Source organism: Leptonychotes weddellii, chromosome 16 (assembly GCF_054177405.1).
Source record: "Leptonychotes weddellii isolate Sample4059 chromosome 16, ASM5417740v2, whole genome shotgun sequence".
NCBI classification, from domain to species: Eukaryota; Metazoa; Chordata; class Mammalia; order Carnivora; family Phocidae; genus Leptonychotes; species Leptonychotes weddellii.
The window spans coordinates 17,543,508-17,560,359 of record NC_138384.1 but is presented as its reverse complement, the minus strand read 5'-3'; the positions used below and the strand labels follow the sequence as shown (position 1 = coordinate 17,560,359).

Below are 16,852 nucleotides of genomic sequence, written 5' to 3'. Positions count from 1 at the left end.
GCCAAGCAGGGAGCCCGATGCGGGACTCGATCCCGGGACTCCAGGATCATGACCTGAGCCGAAGGCAGTCGCTTAACCGACTGAGCCACCCAGGCTCCCTAAAGATTTTATTTATTTATTTGAGAGAGAGAGAATGAGAGCGAGCACATGAGAGGGGGGAGGGTCAGAGGGAGAAGCAGACTCCCCGCCGAGCAGGGAGCCCGATGCGGGACTTGAACCCGGGACTCCAGGATCATGACCTGAGCCGAAGGCAGTCGCTTAACCGACTGAGCCACCCAGGCGCCCTTGATCTTTCTTTTTTTTTCTGTTTTAAAAATCTTCACAAGGTTATAACACTAAGAAAAAAGATTCAGAGACTGAAATCTCCAGGGCATTAACCCATTAATCTGGGTAAGCCTGGGGTTACCAGTGAATGGGCAGTGAAAGACAAACAGCTCTTCAGCCTCAGAACTATTCTAAGAAGTTGTCTTTAAGTTCTCTATTCCAGGGGAAAAAGAGGCATTATCTAGAAAGGTCAGTGGTTGAAGACAGACGAGCTGAGCTGCATAACAACCACTGCAGCATACATGCGGGTGACCCGGGAAACACACATGTATGCAGCAAACCAAATAATTAGATGTTAAACTCCCTGTTTTAGCTAATGTGGGACAGGAGCAAGAGGAATTTATGATAGGAAGACACACAGTGAGAGATACAATTTAGAAAGCACATCAAAATTTCTGAACCCTTCTGCCAGTAAGTGTGAAGATCCCATGTGCCATGCCCTAGAAGCCCTCATTAATTCACTAAAGGGAATGATGTCATCCTGTGGCAAAAAGCCAGGCCGAGCCCAGCCTGCCCTGGCCAAGACTGCTGCTGCTGCACACGCCACAGCCCCAGCCCCTGCCCCTCCCATTTCCCTGGCAAGTGGACAGAAGCTGATGTAAGTGCACAGAAGCAAGGGAAAGGAAAAATAAGCTTCTGAATCACAATAAGGAAAAACAAAACAAAACAAACTTTGTTTAATTTGAAAGTTCTCTGTTGTCAAAAGGGCTTGGGAGTCCTTAGTCTCAAAATAGCCTCTCATTTTAATGACAAAAAATGACCTTCCTATTTCTAACTAAAATCATACTTGCTGGATCCCAAAATGAACTAAGGTAGAAGCTCAAAGATTTCTCTTTTGTAGGGCTTCCTTTAAACCTCTCAATAAGAGAGTCCATGGGGCCTCAATGGAATCTCAGGGCAATGGACTCAAGCTGCAGATCCCACAGTAGGCCTCCACACCCACTGATGCTAACTCAATAGCCAGAATAACAGAAAAGTGGAAAGACCCACAGAACTGATCCAAATTTGAGGGGTGAGGAAAGAACCCATATTTTAAAAGAGAACCAATGAAGATAATAAGGAATATGGATTCGTTTACTTTCTTCAACTGTGATGCTTGAGAATAAGAATGCTTTAAATACTTTTTGACTACTGAATTTACAAGAGCAACTCTGAAATAAACTGTACAAACAAAACTACATATTCCATAAGGGAAGCTTTGTAACCTCCTGACACTATGAAAAGGAAGGTGGCTTGAACCATCCAAAGACACTAGTGAATTTTCCAATTAAGAAAATCCTATTTGGGCGCCTGGGTGGCTCAGTCGGTTAAGCGACTGCCTTCGGCTCAGGTCATGATCCTGGAGTCCCGGGATCGAGTCCCACATCGGGCTCCCTGCTCGGCAGGGAGTCTGCTTCTCCCTCTGACCCTCCCCCCTCTCATGTGCTCTCTCTCTCAAATAAATAAATAAAATCTTAAAAAAAAAAAAAAAAAAAAAAAAAAAAAGAAAATCCTATTTTACTTACACTTCCGTTCCAGCTCCCTCATTTCTTCTGGTGGAATTTTCATTTTATCAATGTGCTCACGTAAAACACTAGCCCATTTCTGTAGAGATTCCATCACGGTCCAAGGCCTAGACATGTCTGCAACAAAAATGACCAGGGTCTCCGGCAAGGATTCAGCAGACACTGCAAACTTCAGCAAGCCTTTGTGGTATAGGTCTCCATCCAGAATCCACACATTGCAGCGTGTGTGATCTAAAAAAAGCAGTAAAGCTAAGTTACTACCTGACAATAACCATCAGCACAGCTGGAAAAAAGCCACATCAAGAAGAACTTGAGGAGTGCCTGGGTGGCTCAGTCAGTTAAGCATCTGCCTTCGGCTCAGGTCATGATCTTGGGGTCCTGGAATCGAGTGCGTCAGGCTCCCTGCTTAGTGGGGTCTGCTTTTGCCTCTCCCTCCACCCTCCTCCCACTCCGCCACTCATGTGCGCTGTCAAATAAATAAAATCTTAAAAAAAAAAAAGAACTTGAAGGTAACCACCGTAGAATTCCAGACAAAACACACAAAGAAATCCTCTTTGGAAAAGAGCCCAAGTGTTCAGTGAGCAGTAACCCTTGGTCAAGGTGCCTAGTGAACTATCTACACTTTAAAAATTTGTAATTACCATAATATATTATATCCACATCTAAAGAGATTCCAGCAACGTCTGAGGAATAAAGAGTGAAGGACATTTTAGCCTTCAATAGGAATCAAATGATACATATAAAAGCGAAAATGTTCACTGGTCAACTGCTCTATAGTCTATGTAGTCCATTCTCCTCAGCTACCAACAATCCATGGGGCAACAAGCTGTGCCGAAGAGCCTGTGGTTAAACAAGCTCTTCTTGTCAGACACACTAAGCAGGGAGTTCACATAACTACAAACGGTGCCAAAGACACAGGACCTTTGTGTTTAAATGCCAAGATAAAATCATTACATATAAAAATTGAGGTATAAGAATTACTGGATGCCTGGTGATATTAAGGAATTAGTTATTTTTGGTATAATAAGAATATAGTTATGTTTTAAAAAATCCTTATCTTTTAGGGGCGCCTGGGTGTCTCAGTCAGTTAAGCATCTGCCTTCGGCTCAGGTCATGATCCCAGGGTCCCTGCTTGTGCTCTCACACTCTCTCTCTCAAATGAATAAATAAAAAATCTTAAAAAAACAAAAAACAAAAAACTTATCTTTTAAACATACATATGGAAGTATTTGCAAATGAAATGATATGTCTGAAATTTGCTTCACCATAATCCAGTGTGGAGTGAAAGAAGTGAGAATATAGTTGAAATAAAATTGCTAAAGAACTGTTTAAGGGAACTCTTTGAGGCAAATAACACACACTGGGGTTCATGATCCTAAGTCTATGTTGTACCTATTTTTAAAGGTCTTCCATAATAAAAGGTTAAACATACACACAAATGTGCAACTACTGACATTTAATGAAGCACATGGTTCCAAAATCATACCTGGATTATCAAACCATAGAAGGTATTTCTCCACGGGCGCCTGGGTGGCTCAGTCTGTTGGGCGACTGCCTTCGGCTCAGGTCATGATCCTGGAGTCCCGGGACTGAGTCCCACATCGGGCTCCCTGCTCAGCAGGGAGTCTGCTTCTCCCTCTGACCCTCCCCTATCTCGTGCTCTCTCTCTCTCTGTTACTCTCTCTCTCAAATAAATAAATAAAATCTTAAAAAAAAAAAAAGAAGATAATTCTCCACAATAAGCTATTTTAAAAAGTTTTTAGGTATCATTTTTGAGAAATACTTTTCTTATAAAAGTGCCTTGAGGGAGAACTCCTACAATCATAAGTATCATTTCACTAACTTCTTTCCCAACAAATTCCAAAATACACTTTTAAAAACCTATCTTCTGTTAGCTATGCTTTTTTGTGTAATTGATTCATTAAAACATATACTGTTAAAAATTTTATACTCATGACTTTATTTCAACAGTATAATAAAAAGTATCTCCACCTAACTAAACTTTCAAAGTTCTAATACACTTTATTTATTTTTTAAAGATTCTGTTTATTTATTTGACCGACAGAGATAACGAGAGCAGGAACACAAGCAGGGGGAGCGGGAGAGGAAGAAGCAGGCTTCCCACCGAGCAGGGAGCCTGATGTGGGGCTCGATCCCAGGACCCTGGGATCATGACCTGAGCCGAAGGCAGACGCTTAAAGACTGAGCCACCCAGGCACCCCTCTAATACATTTTAGACAGTGATTTTGGTTTGGGTTCTGTGGATGTCTTGAAAGATACTGCCCTGTACCTGAAGCCCACTGGTTTTAATGCCTTCCCCTCACCAGGCATGGTTCCTTTCTTCAGCTTCTCTTCCCACTGCCCACTACACATAATCAGCCATGCGCATGGAGAGCACACACACCACATGTGATGTTAAACGGATGCCCACAACCCTGGAGGCAGTGGTTCTTTGACGTGTCATGCCCCACCACAAACCAGGGACAAGCCAGAGACCATTTTCTCTACCTGTGTGATTGTCTGCAAAATGTACTATTTATAACCCACTCACATCACACGATAAAAAAGACTACTGATGAAAGATGTATAACTAATCACTGGTAAGGCAACTCCTCCATCAAAAAAAGGCCTGCAAGTAGGTGGCCTAAAAATGCAGAGACCAGGAAATTTTTAAGGCAACCTTAAGGAATCTGAAATAAATGTTAACACGTTCTTCAATTCAAAGGCAAGTGAATATGGTTAGTATGATGCTTTGGCATGATATATGCTTATGCCATCTTGACACAAGAAGCTACACAGGTTCACAGAATGTTTACACCAGGTTTTGTACTTTCAAAAGGGTACTGGAGCTACCACTGTGTCTCAAGTAGTCAGCCACCTCTCATTCCATCAACCTACAAAATAGGTATTGTTACTCAATTCTACAAATAAGGAAATGGAGGTGTGGAGGGCTTAGGTCAGTCACAACTAGTGATTATAGAAGCAGGACTCTGAACCAGTTCTGGTGGCTCCAAAGCCCAAGTGCTTTCCACAATAACCATGCTGCCCAACAAAAACAGGATGCAAAGGACTCAGACAATATGAAGCCCTCTAAGCCTGGCCCAGTGGCCCCTCAGTCCCAGACTTACCCACACTGATGCTGGTGGGCCCAGCTGAGCACCTGAATGCCTGTCTTCCTTATTAAGAAGAGCCCTCAGCACCAGGCCTACCTCCTACCTTTCTCTCACAACTTTCAGGCAATGTTTGGCATGGCAAAGGAAGCTAGGAGAGGAAGAGCAAGAATCAGGCCTCTGGGGTTCTAAAATGACCATTCAGTTAACATTAATAGAATGCAGGTCTCCAAGATTTAATAAGAGATCCTTATCCATGACCTCTATTAAATGACTTTTGGAGATCAAAGAATTATATTGCTGGAAAGGACCTGGGTCCATCTTCTTCATTTTAGCACTAAGGAAATGGGGAACCAGAGGTGGTGGGATCTGCTCCTTTATATAATCACCCTTATACTATGATCCTTACTGTTTAAATGGGTAAAGGCAAATATAAAGTAATCTAACACAGGTATTTCACCCTTAGATGAAATAACCTTCTTACAAATGAAAAGACCTAGGCACCAATGATTATTTGTTTTAGAGCCATTCATAAAGCTTCAAAGTTTATAAAAGAGGTATTACTGAGTAGTGGTAACAAAAAACAATTACTCCAATCCAACTCATCATTATACTTTTAAGAAAGAATTTTTAAGTAATATCTAATCTTTATAAGAGTGCTTATCATGTACTTTTCTTTTCTTTTTTTTTTTTTTTTAAAGATTTTATTTATTTATTTGCGAGAGAGAGAATGAGAGACAGAGAGCATGAGAGGGAGGAGGGTCAGAGGGAGAAGCAGACTCCCTGCTGAGCAGGGAGCCCGACGCGGGACTCGATCCCGGGACCCCAGGATCATGACCTGAGCCGAAGGCAGTCGCTTAACCAACTGAGCCGCCCAGGCGCCCCTGTACTTTTCTTTTCTTATCATGTACTTTTCATATTTCCAACTACCCTGTAGGTAGAAACTATTACTATCCATATTCTAGAGATAAGGAATTAAGAGAGAACATCATCACCTCCAAGCCTCTATTTCCTCCACTGAAAGAAACACAGGCAATCAGCATTTCTACATTGTCACAAAAAGACTCAAAAAACTCTACTGTGAATATCTACTGAGCTGTTATTCTCTGAATCATACGAATTTCAGATTCTCCACTAGGACATGGCAGAGTAACAATGTGCCCAAATCAATCTGCCAAGCATTTCTCTCATAGAAAGGTTCAAAGCCTTTATGTATTTATTTTTTCCAAAGCTTTTAAGAACATCTTTCTTACTACCTTTATGTGCATTTGAAACTTTACCTTCAATATCTCCTTTTAATTAGGGGCTACCCAGAGCAATAGCTAACAGTCCCAATTCCTCATTTTTATTAACATACTCTAAAAGGGAAAAGTGGGTTGGGGCGCCTGGCTGGCTCAGTCAGAAGAGCATGCGACTCTTGATCTCAGGGTCATGAATTTGAGCTCCATGATGGGTGTAGCGATTACTTAAAGAAATAAACTTAAAAAAAAAAAAAAAAGTGGTAAAGTCCTGCAAAGATATACATTTCATCTGTTGCCCTGTGACTAACTCTCTTAGAACTAAACAGAAAAGTGAGAATGCCTAGACACACTGCAGGAGCCACAACCACGGAGTCTGAGACATGCATATACCCCTTACCACGGATCAACATTTCACTTACCGTCTCGGTCCTCATCATGGACGCTGAGGTAGAGATACTCTAGGCCTCTTCCTTTTTTGCCATGCTCAGCTCCTTGAAGTTTAGTCATGAGAGTTGTTTTCCCAGAGCCATCTTCACCTACAAACGATATACAGAAGAAGGCAAAGTGTGCTGTTTATTCTAGGCAAGGACGGGGAGTATTGACACTTACACAAGTGACAACTAAGAATTTCATGCAAAGCCTGCTGCTGAGATCTGACCTGCATTCATCATAAACAAAGTAGGCTTTGGAGTGCCTGGGTGGCTCAGTTGGTTAAGCGGCTGCCTTTGGCTCAGGTCATGATCCCAGGGTCCTGGGATCGAGCCCCGCATCGGGCTCCCGGCTCAGCGGGGAGCCTGCTTCTCCCTCTACCTCTGCCTGCCTCTCTGCCTACTTGTCCTCTCTCTCTGTCAAATAAATAAATAAAATCTTTAAAAAAAAAAAACAAAGTAGGCTTTGCTGTAAGAGTGGGTGGGGGGATGGTGATAAAGGTGGCAAATTCCAAGATCTAAAATGATATTCTACTGCAGTCATCCTTATTTCACAAGGGACAGAATAAGGCAGGTCCACAGGCCCTACCTACAATTTGTAAGACATGCATCTGGAGAAGTAAAAGTAAAAGGTGGAGTCAGTTTCTCACAAAATAAACTTTTACTACAAGAAAAGCAAGAAATCTTCAAAGTAAAATTAACCTTAAAGCCAGGAACTGGGAACTAAAAAAAAGTCTGATCCTGCCTCATAATCATGAAGAACAGAAACTATTATTCACTTTTGATTTTAGTACCTCTCTTTCATAAGCATCCTGGAGGCTAGGAAACTGATGAAAATAATTACAGACCTGAGCAAAACTCTTAAGTACAGTCTCAGTAATTATCAAGCTCCTCCTCATCCCCCTCCCACCAACTAACAACCACCCCCACCCCCGAAAAAGAAACCTTAAACATTAAGACAAACCACCACCCAGAAACATTACTAGGCACCCCTGGGATTTAATAATATGGAATTACAGGACATGAGAATTGAGAGGCATTCCACAGATCAAAGGCCTCTTCTCCATCCCCAGTGCCACTACTGCATTCAGATACTCCACAAAGAGATACTGCATTCAGATACTCCACACAGAGATACTCCCTTCTGGGCCATGGTGAACATTTGTCAGCCTGACTTCAATATCTGCTCACTTTTGTCACCTGCAACTCTGCTGCCAGAATTCCCTTTCTAAAACACAGATCTGGTGACCTTGATGCCCCACTTAATGAGGATCTCTAACGGTCCTCTATTCCTCTATTACCTTCTGTAGTGATTATCACCTAAAGACCATAAACTTCCCTCAAAAACACTGGCAAAATTACCCTAACAGCTATTGCCGGGAGGATTAGGGGATGGAGGGGAAACAAAAGGCCTTGAAACTGAGGGGTCTCCAGGAAAAAGCATCAACTCCTCAGTCCTCCACAATCTGCCCCAACTTACTTCACCCGTCACCTTCCACAAGAAGCTTCTGGCAGCTTCCAACCCCCCACACCCTCCTGTCACCTCTGTGTTCCTACAAACACTAACCTGCTGTACCCTTTCATGTTGACACTTATCCTTCAAAACACCGGACACCAAAAGTACCCTCCCGCAAAACATCAAGCAATGTGATGCTCCCACAGTCATCTTGCCATGCCAACATGGTGTTGCACAATTACCAACCTATCAGTCTCTCATTAGCCTGAGATTCTTGTGCAAAGTCTGAAAGATATCTGTGCTGTCTCTGTGCCCAGCCTACAGGAACCGCTCAACAAATGGGTTCCCTGAATGAATGAACCTGATCAAACTCCCTCACTTGCAGAAGGAACTGAGACCAGACACACTAAGGGACCTGACCCAGCAGGGAGGGCTGGAATAATGCAGTAAAATCCCCAGGGAGGACTCCAAGACCTACTGTCCTTTGCAGGGTCTCCCCGACTGTGCACTACTTATGAAGATGAAGGAATGGCCCCGGTGTCATTTCTAGCCCTGACCCCAAGTCATCTCGTTCCCGCACCTCCTTCACCTAACCTACTCATATTCTCACCCTCCCTCACCCCATCCGCAATTTGGTGAACTTCGAGGCTATGAGCGCAGGGAATCAGGGACATTTAAAATAAGGTTGATGTTGCGGCCAAATGACTAAGGAATGTGCCGACAACTCCATGCCAGCATCACTGGACTCTCCAAAAGAGATGTCCCAACCTCAGGCACGGTGGACTTGGCCATCCTCCGGCTGTCCAGCCAGGATCTCCAGCCCTCCCGGGAGAGGCAGGCTGCGGGCAGGCGGCAGGGGAGAGAGAGGCTGGGACCTGTGAGAGGGGCGCCCGTCTCGCCCACCCCAGCTCCCCGGGCAACGCCCCGCCTCCGGCGCTCACCGAAGACCAGGATGTTCTTGCCGGACGGCAGCTTGGACCTGGCGCGGGTGGACACCTCGCTCAGGATCGAGGACCTATGGGGACAACAGCGAAGCGGTCAGCCCCGGGGCTAGCCTGGACCCGACTGGACCTACCCTGCCCGCGACGGCCAGTCAGACCATCAGACAGTCCAGTCCAGTCCGGCCGGCTCCCCGCCCGGCCGCGCCCTCCTGGGCTCAGCCGGCTCGGCCCGGCCGCCTCGCTGTCTTACCATAGGCTCTGGCCTTCTTCCTCCTCACTGGTTAGGTCGCCTGCAGCCGCCACGGCGGGCCCGTTGGGACCCAGCAGCAGCTTCTTCTCCACCCCCACCGGCGCCATCTTGCCAACTGCAGCCACAAAGAGGGCCCTCCCCCGGGCCCGCCGAGGACCCGCGAGGACCCTGGTCGGGCCGCCCGCCGCCCGCCGCCCCCCACGCCACACCTCACGCCGCCCGCCCTGTAGGGTCCACGCCGCCCGCCGCGCTCCGCCGGGCCCACGATGTCCGCGAGCTCCCACAGGGTCGTGAGGCCGCCGCGGTGGTGGAAGGTGGGCGGCGGTCAGGCGGCCGCCGGGGCAGCCATGCGCAGAGAGGCGACGGCGGCTGGAGGGGGAACCGCCCGGACGGAGAGCGCGCGGGCGGCCTCTGCCGGCCAAGGGGCGCAGCGGCACCCGGCCTGGGGTCCTCGCCCCGCTCCGCGCTCGCGGTGCGCCGTCGGGGGCCAGGAAGCCAAGTGGGCTGGCGCGAACAGTTCAGGCTTTGGAGTGAGACCAGTGCACGACAGCGCCATTTATCTGGCGCTTACCTGTGCCACAGTCACACATTATCTCACTGAATGTATCTAACCCTTTCACAGACGAGGAACCTGAAGCTTGGAAAGCTTAAGAAACCTTCCCGAGGACCCCAGTGCCAGAAGATAGCATTCCAGTACTTCAATCTTATTCACTGAGTTTAAACTATTGTATCATGAACTCTGCCCAGTTCTCACCAAGCCCCGCACTGAAAGATCGACCTTAAACTAGACCCTCAAATCCTCATAAATAGCCCGCTTTTCTACTCCTCTTTCCTTGACCCTATTAAAACTGCAAGGCAGTGATCTTTGCTGCAGTAAACAATGCACTCGAGTTTATTAACGGGTTTTTAAAAAATGTTATTTCCAGGGAGCCAGCATTTCACACCACAAATAGGCAGCTTTAATTTCCTTTCTTGGGGTGGGGGGTTGAAGGAACGAAAAAGATGTGAAGGATAAAGGTCAAGAAGCGACAAGGGGAAATAAAGTAATGGGAAAAAAACAAGTCCATTTCACCTATCCAGCTTAACTTTAGGTGTGGCCTCTGAGGGATCTTGCTATCCTCAAACAACTCACTTTATAAGGCATTTCTAAATATCACAAGGAAGTGGGATATGGCGGAAAAGCAACCACCTACATGAGTTTCAAATGAGCAGAATTCTGATCCGGCTCTGCCAAATGTTGGCAGCAAGAGTTACAGGATCCAACAAATGGGCATAGCATCTGCCAACCTGAATGTAAGGTTCAAACAAGACAATGAGAGTGAAAACCTATTAAGAGTTACACCCTTGGAAGTCTGAAAGTGTTACAAGTCATAAATCTGAATTTTCACAGGACAGAAGATGGAGTTTAAAACTACAGGCCAGTGAACTTATCAGCCCTAGGTAAAATTCTCTAATGTGACCAGTTGGAAAAGGAAAAGATAGGACTAGATTTACAGTCTTTTTCTTTTTTGCAGGAATACCAGGCAGGAGGATGTTGCAGACACAGCAACTGCAGTTTTCAACAGGGCATCTGGCAATTCACATCATAGATAAGAAAGTGAAAAATGTAAGCTGAATGATAGCATTGAGGCAAGTTAAAGACCAGGCCCAGAGGGGACCAATGAGCAGGGACAACCAGAGGCTGCTAGGAGCCTGCCCAACCTCTCACCCTGGCCCAGCCAACTCAAGTTGCCATCAGTGACTTGGATGAGAAAGCAGCAGCACACTCACGCTGTGGATGACCTGAAGCAGGAAGGGATGCCTAATATACTGGATGACAAACTGCGTGCAGATTAAATCTAGCAAGATGGGGCGCCTGGGTGGCTCAGTCATTAACCATCTGCCTTCGGCTCAGGTCATGATCCCAGGGTCCTGGGATCGAGCCCTGCATCAGGTTCCCTGCTCCGTGGGAAGCCTGCTTCTCCCTCTCCCACTCCCCCTGCTTGTGTTCCCTCTCTATGTCTTTCTCTGTCAAATAAATAAAATCTTTTAAAAAATAAATAAGTAAATAAATGTAGCAAGATGAAATTTAAGAGACTCCTGAGTTAACTGTAGTGGGGTTAAAAATAAAAGCCTAAGAACAAAATAGAAATTAATTAAAATTATAATCTGTAAATCATAAACTATATTAACTACAGTCTGAGAGTTGATCATGTAGAATACCAAGAACTATCTCAGGTGAGGTCCATAAAACCTCATTGGGCCCCTCAAAGCTGATCCCTTACTCTGGCAGTCAGGCCACATTTCTTTCTGGACACAGTTTATAAAGACAAAGAAGTGGGGGCGCCTGGGTGGCTCAGTCGTTAACCATCTGCCTTCAGCTCAGGTCGTGATCTCAGGGTCCTGGGATCGAGCCCCGCATCGGGCTCCCTGCTCCGCGGGAAGCCTGCTTCTCCCTCTCCCACTCCCCCTGCTTCTGTTCCCTCTCTGTCAAATAAATAAAATCTTAAAAAAAAAAAAAGACAAAAGAAGTGTCCAGTGGTCAGTGACTAAGTTCATAGGAGACATGACACTGTTCTGCTGAAGTAACTGGGGCTTATCAGCATGAAAGATAAAGCATGTAGAGGGAAAAGAGGAAAGTGATGGATATCAATCTTTGCCTTTCAAGGACTGGCATAGTGGAAAAGAAATTCAACTTTTGTGATTCTACAAAAGGTGCTCGAGGAAAGCACATTTCATTTTAATGTAAGGAAGAAATGACCATCAATTATTACCCTAAGTAGTAAACTCCATGTTTCTGAGGATTTTTGTAAAATTAAGGAGAGCCACCAATGGTCAGGTACAGCAGTTCATGCCTCTGGCAGCAAACTATAACTGAGGTCAGTTCCAACTCCAAAGGTCTGTCATTATTAAAGTCATTTTTTATTCCCAGTTGATTTGGCCAGGTCTGAATTCCTAAAGCCATACAGTTCTCTGTCATTATTCTTCGGCTTTCCTTTTGATATGTCATTTATTTCATTACCAAATATTTCCATTTGAAGGAAAAAAAGCAGCTCATGTTAACCAAAAGTTAGTCAAGGGTTAGGACAAAATTTCAATATTTCAGAAGGCAATAGAGTATTGGTTATTTTCTTTTCTTTTTATTATTTTTCTTTAGGGGGGGAGGGGCAGAAGGAGAGAGAGAATCTTAAGCAGGCTCCATGCCCAGCATGGAGCCCATGCGGGGCTCAATCTCACAAACCCTGAGATCATGACCTGAGCTGAAACCAAGAGTCAGACACTCAACCAACTGAGCCACTCAGGTGCCCCAATACTGGTTAATTTAAATATTGCCTCAATAACTGATACAAATCAGTGTCTAAGCTACAGTATGTCATATTCTTGGGGATGCTTCACTTAAGCAGTGTTTGATTTTTCTGTTACATACATAATTCCCAGTCAATAAAAGAACTATTGGGGTGCCCGGGTGGCTCAGTTGTTAAGCGTCTGCCTTCGGCTCAGGTCATGATCCCAGGGTCCTGGGATCGAGCCCTGTGTTGGGCTCCCTGCTCAGTGAAGAGTCTGCTTCTCCCTCTCCCACTCCACCTGTTTGTGTTCCCCCTCTCAGTTTCTCTGTCAAATAAATAAAATATTTTTAAAAATTAAAAAAAAAAATAAAAGAACTATTACCTGAGACCCACTTGAAGTGGAAAAATATGCTTAAGTCGTATTTGAACAATATTAAGAAACAACTTCGATTATCTAAACCGGTAAGGCTGAAACAACAGACAAAATGTTTTCCCTTTTGACCTAAAATAACTTGCATAAATCTTGAGTACAAATCGAAATAACCGAACAGACTATTTAAATAATCTCCATAGTGCTTAGGAAATACTGACAGATAATGGACTAGATTCATTCACACTTTAAATGCTTTAAGGAATTTTCCTAATTGTAAATTATTCTTTCCTTTAAAGGAAATTTTCGATTTAAATAGAAAATTTTCTGCATATTGGCTCTCTGGAATTTTCACTATGGATCAGAAAATTAAAAATTTAATAAAAACTCTGAGTTTATCAAAGTAGAAATAGTCATGATGTGAAAAGGTCAAAGAATACAAACTTACAGGAAATAACTTCTGGGACTGAAGAAATCTACAATGACATGAGGCAGTGAGCCAACGGCTACATAAGTATACAGGTGAGGTTTCAGGCCCTGATACTTAATCACCTTGCCACAGCAATAGCATTTTAAGTATAATAAAGGCTGCAACAGCATCCTTTGGGGATCATGACAGAAATATAAAAAGAATAAGAAAAATAGAAAATTGAGATCAAATAGATTAGTTTTCCACTAGAAGAAAACTAACTTAAAAATGAACAAAAAAATGTTCTCAGTTTTTAAAAAGCAAAACAAATAAACATACACCAAAAAGAAGTGAACCTAACCATAGAATTTGGGAGTATTCAAAGGAATTACATAATCAGCCTTTAGAAGAGGAACATTTTCGTTAACAAAATGTCAAACATTGATTTAATGTGTGGGAACTTCACGTGAACAGCTTGGGAAACTATTCTAAGTTCTGGGGAAGAACTTTCACTGGGTAAGAATATACTAAAATCCAAATGTCTCACATGGTATCCATTACAATATAATGTCAAATAATGTTTAAAGGCTGTTCATTTTTTTTCTCTGACCTGTGTTCCTTGAGCTTAAGGAAAAATAAAAGCATATTCCTAAATGAATGTTTGACCTTATAAAGGAATTTTGTCTTACTAATCTACACATTAAAAATGTATTATTTTAGAAATTACTTTAATAATTCGATGAGACAAAGCGTCACAAAAACTATGTAATTAGAACAGTATTCCTGTTTTTAGATTCCCTGCTTCATGAGCGTTTAGAAGAGTATTTTAAATTGTGTTTTCTCAAGGCATTGTATTTTAAGAGTTCAAACTAAAAACTGACAGGTATTCCGATCAAGGAGCTGCACACTTGGGACGTTTGGTCAGCTTGTGGTATTTGTGAGCAAGGTCCACAGCCTTCCGTCCTTGCTGAAAGGGGAAAGACCACAAAATTAAATTCCAATGATTTCCCATTTTCTTAACTCCATTGAAAAGGTAATTTACTTCTTCTTCGGTAAAGTTTTTACGAATTCTTCTTTTTTCTGTAATTAAGAATAATTGTAGAATATATTAGTACTTGCTGAAAAAAGGGATCTTCTTGAAACCCAAATAAGTGCTTAACTTATTCTAAGGATATGAACTATATAGTGAGAAAGCTTCATGCCTGCACTACTCATCATAGAGAAATCCATGTCAATTTAAAAACTGAGTGCCTACTATGAAGCTAGGCCTTATCACTCTGAATTCTTCAATAACTGTAACTTAATCCTATTGTAATAATACTTGCCACACCTTTCAATCAAGAAACACAAGAATTTATAAACATTTGACTGTTAATTCTCTCAACATTCCTGTGAGGACAATTAACAAACAGCTTACCTATCTTACAGATACAGTCTTCCCAAAGGGCTCCATTACTTCATAGAATAAAAAAGAATATCAACACTTGTTACTTGTTACAGGCTTGATAAATATTTTTAAAGAATAAGGGTCTTTTGAAATTCATTTTTAAAAAACACATTCACTACCTATATGGGTGTTCAGCTTGATTAAAACTCAAAAAATAAAGGGGCGCCTGGGTGGCTCAGTTGGTTAAGCAACTGCCTTCAGCTCAGGTCATGATCCTGGGGTCCCGGGATCGAGTCCCACATCGGCCTCCCTGCTCGGCAGGGAGTCTGCTTCTCCCTCTGACCCTCCTTCCTCTCATGCTCTCTGTCTCTCATTCTCTCTCTCTCAAATAAATAAATAAAATCTTTAAAAAAAAACCAAAAAACAAAAAACTCAAAAAATAGGCTGCACAAGGGGGGAAGGAAGTTTTCAACTATCTGGCTTTTAGGGATACTTTCTACAAAAGAAAGAATAAACAGTTCGTGTTAATAACATAAATATCTTCTGGTGATGATTACTAGGAAATAGTTTTCTTTTAAGCTTTTTCATTCATTGCTAATTCATGTTATCATTGTAGATAGATGCTGATATGGAGGGCTTTTTTTGTATTCACACTTAAGGCTACTATTTACTTTAGGAGGACTTGAAATAGTTGTGCTGGGAAAACCTTAGAAAATCTTGCCCTTGCAGGTCAAGACTGTTAGCCATTTGTCTAGCTCTCCTAAGACAGGAGCCATAGTTCAGATCTTTTAAAACAGAAATAAAAATCCTATCAGAAGGCTGAGAAATCAATAAAAATAATGTCTGATTATTACTTAATGGTATTACTTAGAATGCAAGATCCATGAAGATAAGAATTTTTGTCTGTTTTGGTCACTATCATATCCCAAGGCCTAAAACAGTACCTGACACATAGGAGAGGATCAATAAATACTTGTTGGAAGAAAAAACTTATTGGTAAAAAGTGTTCCAAACTTATCCATGGGGGCGCCTGGGTGGCTCAGCCAGTTAAGCGTCTGCCTTTGGCTCAGCATGATCCCAGGGTCCTGGGATAGAGCCCCACATCTCCCGCTCCCTCTGCTGCTCCCCCTGCTTGTGCTTTCTCTCTTTCTCTCAAATAAATAAATAAAATCTTTAAAAACAAAAAACAAAAAAAACTTATCAATGACGTTACTCTTCACTTTTGGGTCTCCTGGAAAACTACTGTTATCCAAGAAATACATGATTTCAACTTCACTTGCTAAATGATTTGAACTCATAATCAGGACAGGACAGGACAGGTTATTATAACGTTCACGATACAGGCATCTGGAAGTTGTTCACAGCCAATTCCCATTTTTCTAATGAAGCTGCCATCTCACTGACTCCTACATCTGTGCCCAATTCCTCAAAGTTTACTGCAGCTGAATACGGGGCAGCCTAGAAGGAGGAAGCAGCTCTACCCCACAGGGCTCCCTTCTGTGATTTCTTTAGTGCTCTTCTTAATATTGATCGGGTATTAGGAAAGAATAGGGGAAACAAGGCAAGAAGGCTCAATTCTAGAAACCCTTATTTTTCAAACCCTCTCAAGATACCAGTCCATTCTGAACGAGAGCCAAGGCTCTTTAAATGCTGAGATGCTGCAATGGTCTCTTCTCAAAAGAATGGTTTCAAATTTGAATGTAACCTACAGCCAAACAAATGGTCATAAATGTCTCTCAAAAAGAAAGGGAAATCAAGGGGGGAAAATGGCAACATATCCAAAATTCCTAGCCTGCTTGCGAAAGAGGTTTGTAAGACCAATCTACTCCATACCTCCTCAAGATGTCTTTATAAATTCTAAAAAAAAAGCAGGCCAAATTATTAACTATTTGTTTTTAGCTAAAGGAATTCTAACCTACAAAAAAGATGTATGTATTTATGAGCTGGACATCACTTAATAGTATTTAGGATCCCTCTGTATAATCAATGTATAACCATAATTATGTACATTTCATGAGGCTGTGCAAATGAGTTTACTAGGTAAAATGATTATAGGATATTTTTAGTTGTTATATATTTGCTTTTAAGTCCTGTTGTTGAAAAAAATCCATTATTAACTTGATGCCAACTCCTTGTCAAAAGCAAGTTTTCCAAGTGCAACATGT

General features: G+C 42.8%; 2 protein-coding genes across 2 annotated transcripts in view; both read right to left on the bottom strand.

The window, feature by feature from the left end:
• DYNC1LI2 (dynein cytoplasmic 1 light intermediate chain 2) overlaps nucleotides 1-9,411 on the bottom strand; it is a 22,604-nt gene extending 13,193 nt beyond the window's left edge. Inside the window, exons 1-4 of the mRNA XM_081806491.1 lie at nucleotides 9,256-9,411; nucleotides 9,006-9,079; nucleotides 6,600-6,716; nucleotides 1,830-2,060 (exon numbers count right to left, since the gene is read on the bottom strand). Of these exons, the coding sequence (XP_081662617.1) occupies nucleotides 1,830-2,060; nucleotides 6,600-6,716; nucleotides 9,006-9,079; nucleotides 9,256-9,362 (529 nt within the window). The 5' untranslated portion in view covers nucleotides 9,363-9,411. The remainder of the gene's footprint in view (nucleotides 1-1,829; nucleotides 2,061-6,599; nucleotides 6,717-9,005; nucleotides 9,080-9,255) is intronic.
• A 4,405-nt stretch (nucleotides 9,412-13,816) lies between these two features.
• The window catches only part of TERB1 (telomere repeat binding bouquet formation protein 1), a 39,288-nt gene continuing 36,252 nt past the window's right edge, over nucleotides 13,817-16,852 (bottom strand). The window contains exon 15 of the mRNA XM_081807879.1: nucleotides 13,817-14,380. Within this exon, the coding sequence (XP_081664005.1) occupies nucleotides 14,193-14,380 (188 nt within the window). The 3' untranslated portion in view covers nucleotides 13,817-14,192. The remainder of the gene's footprint in view (nucleotides 14,381-16,852) is intronic.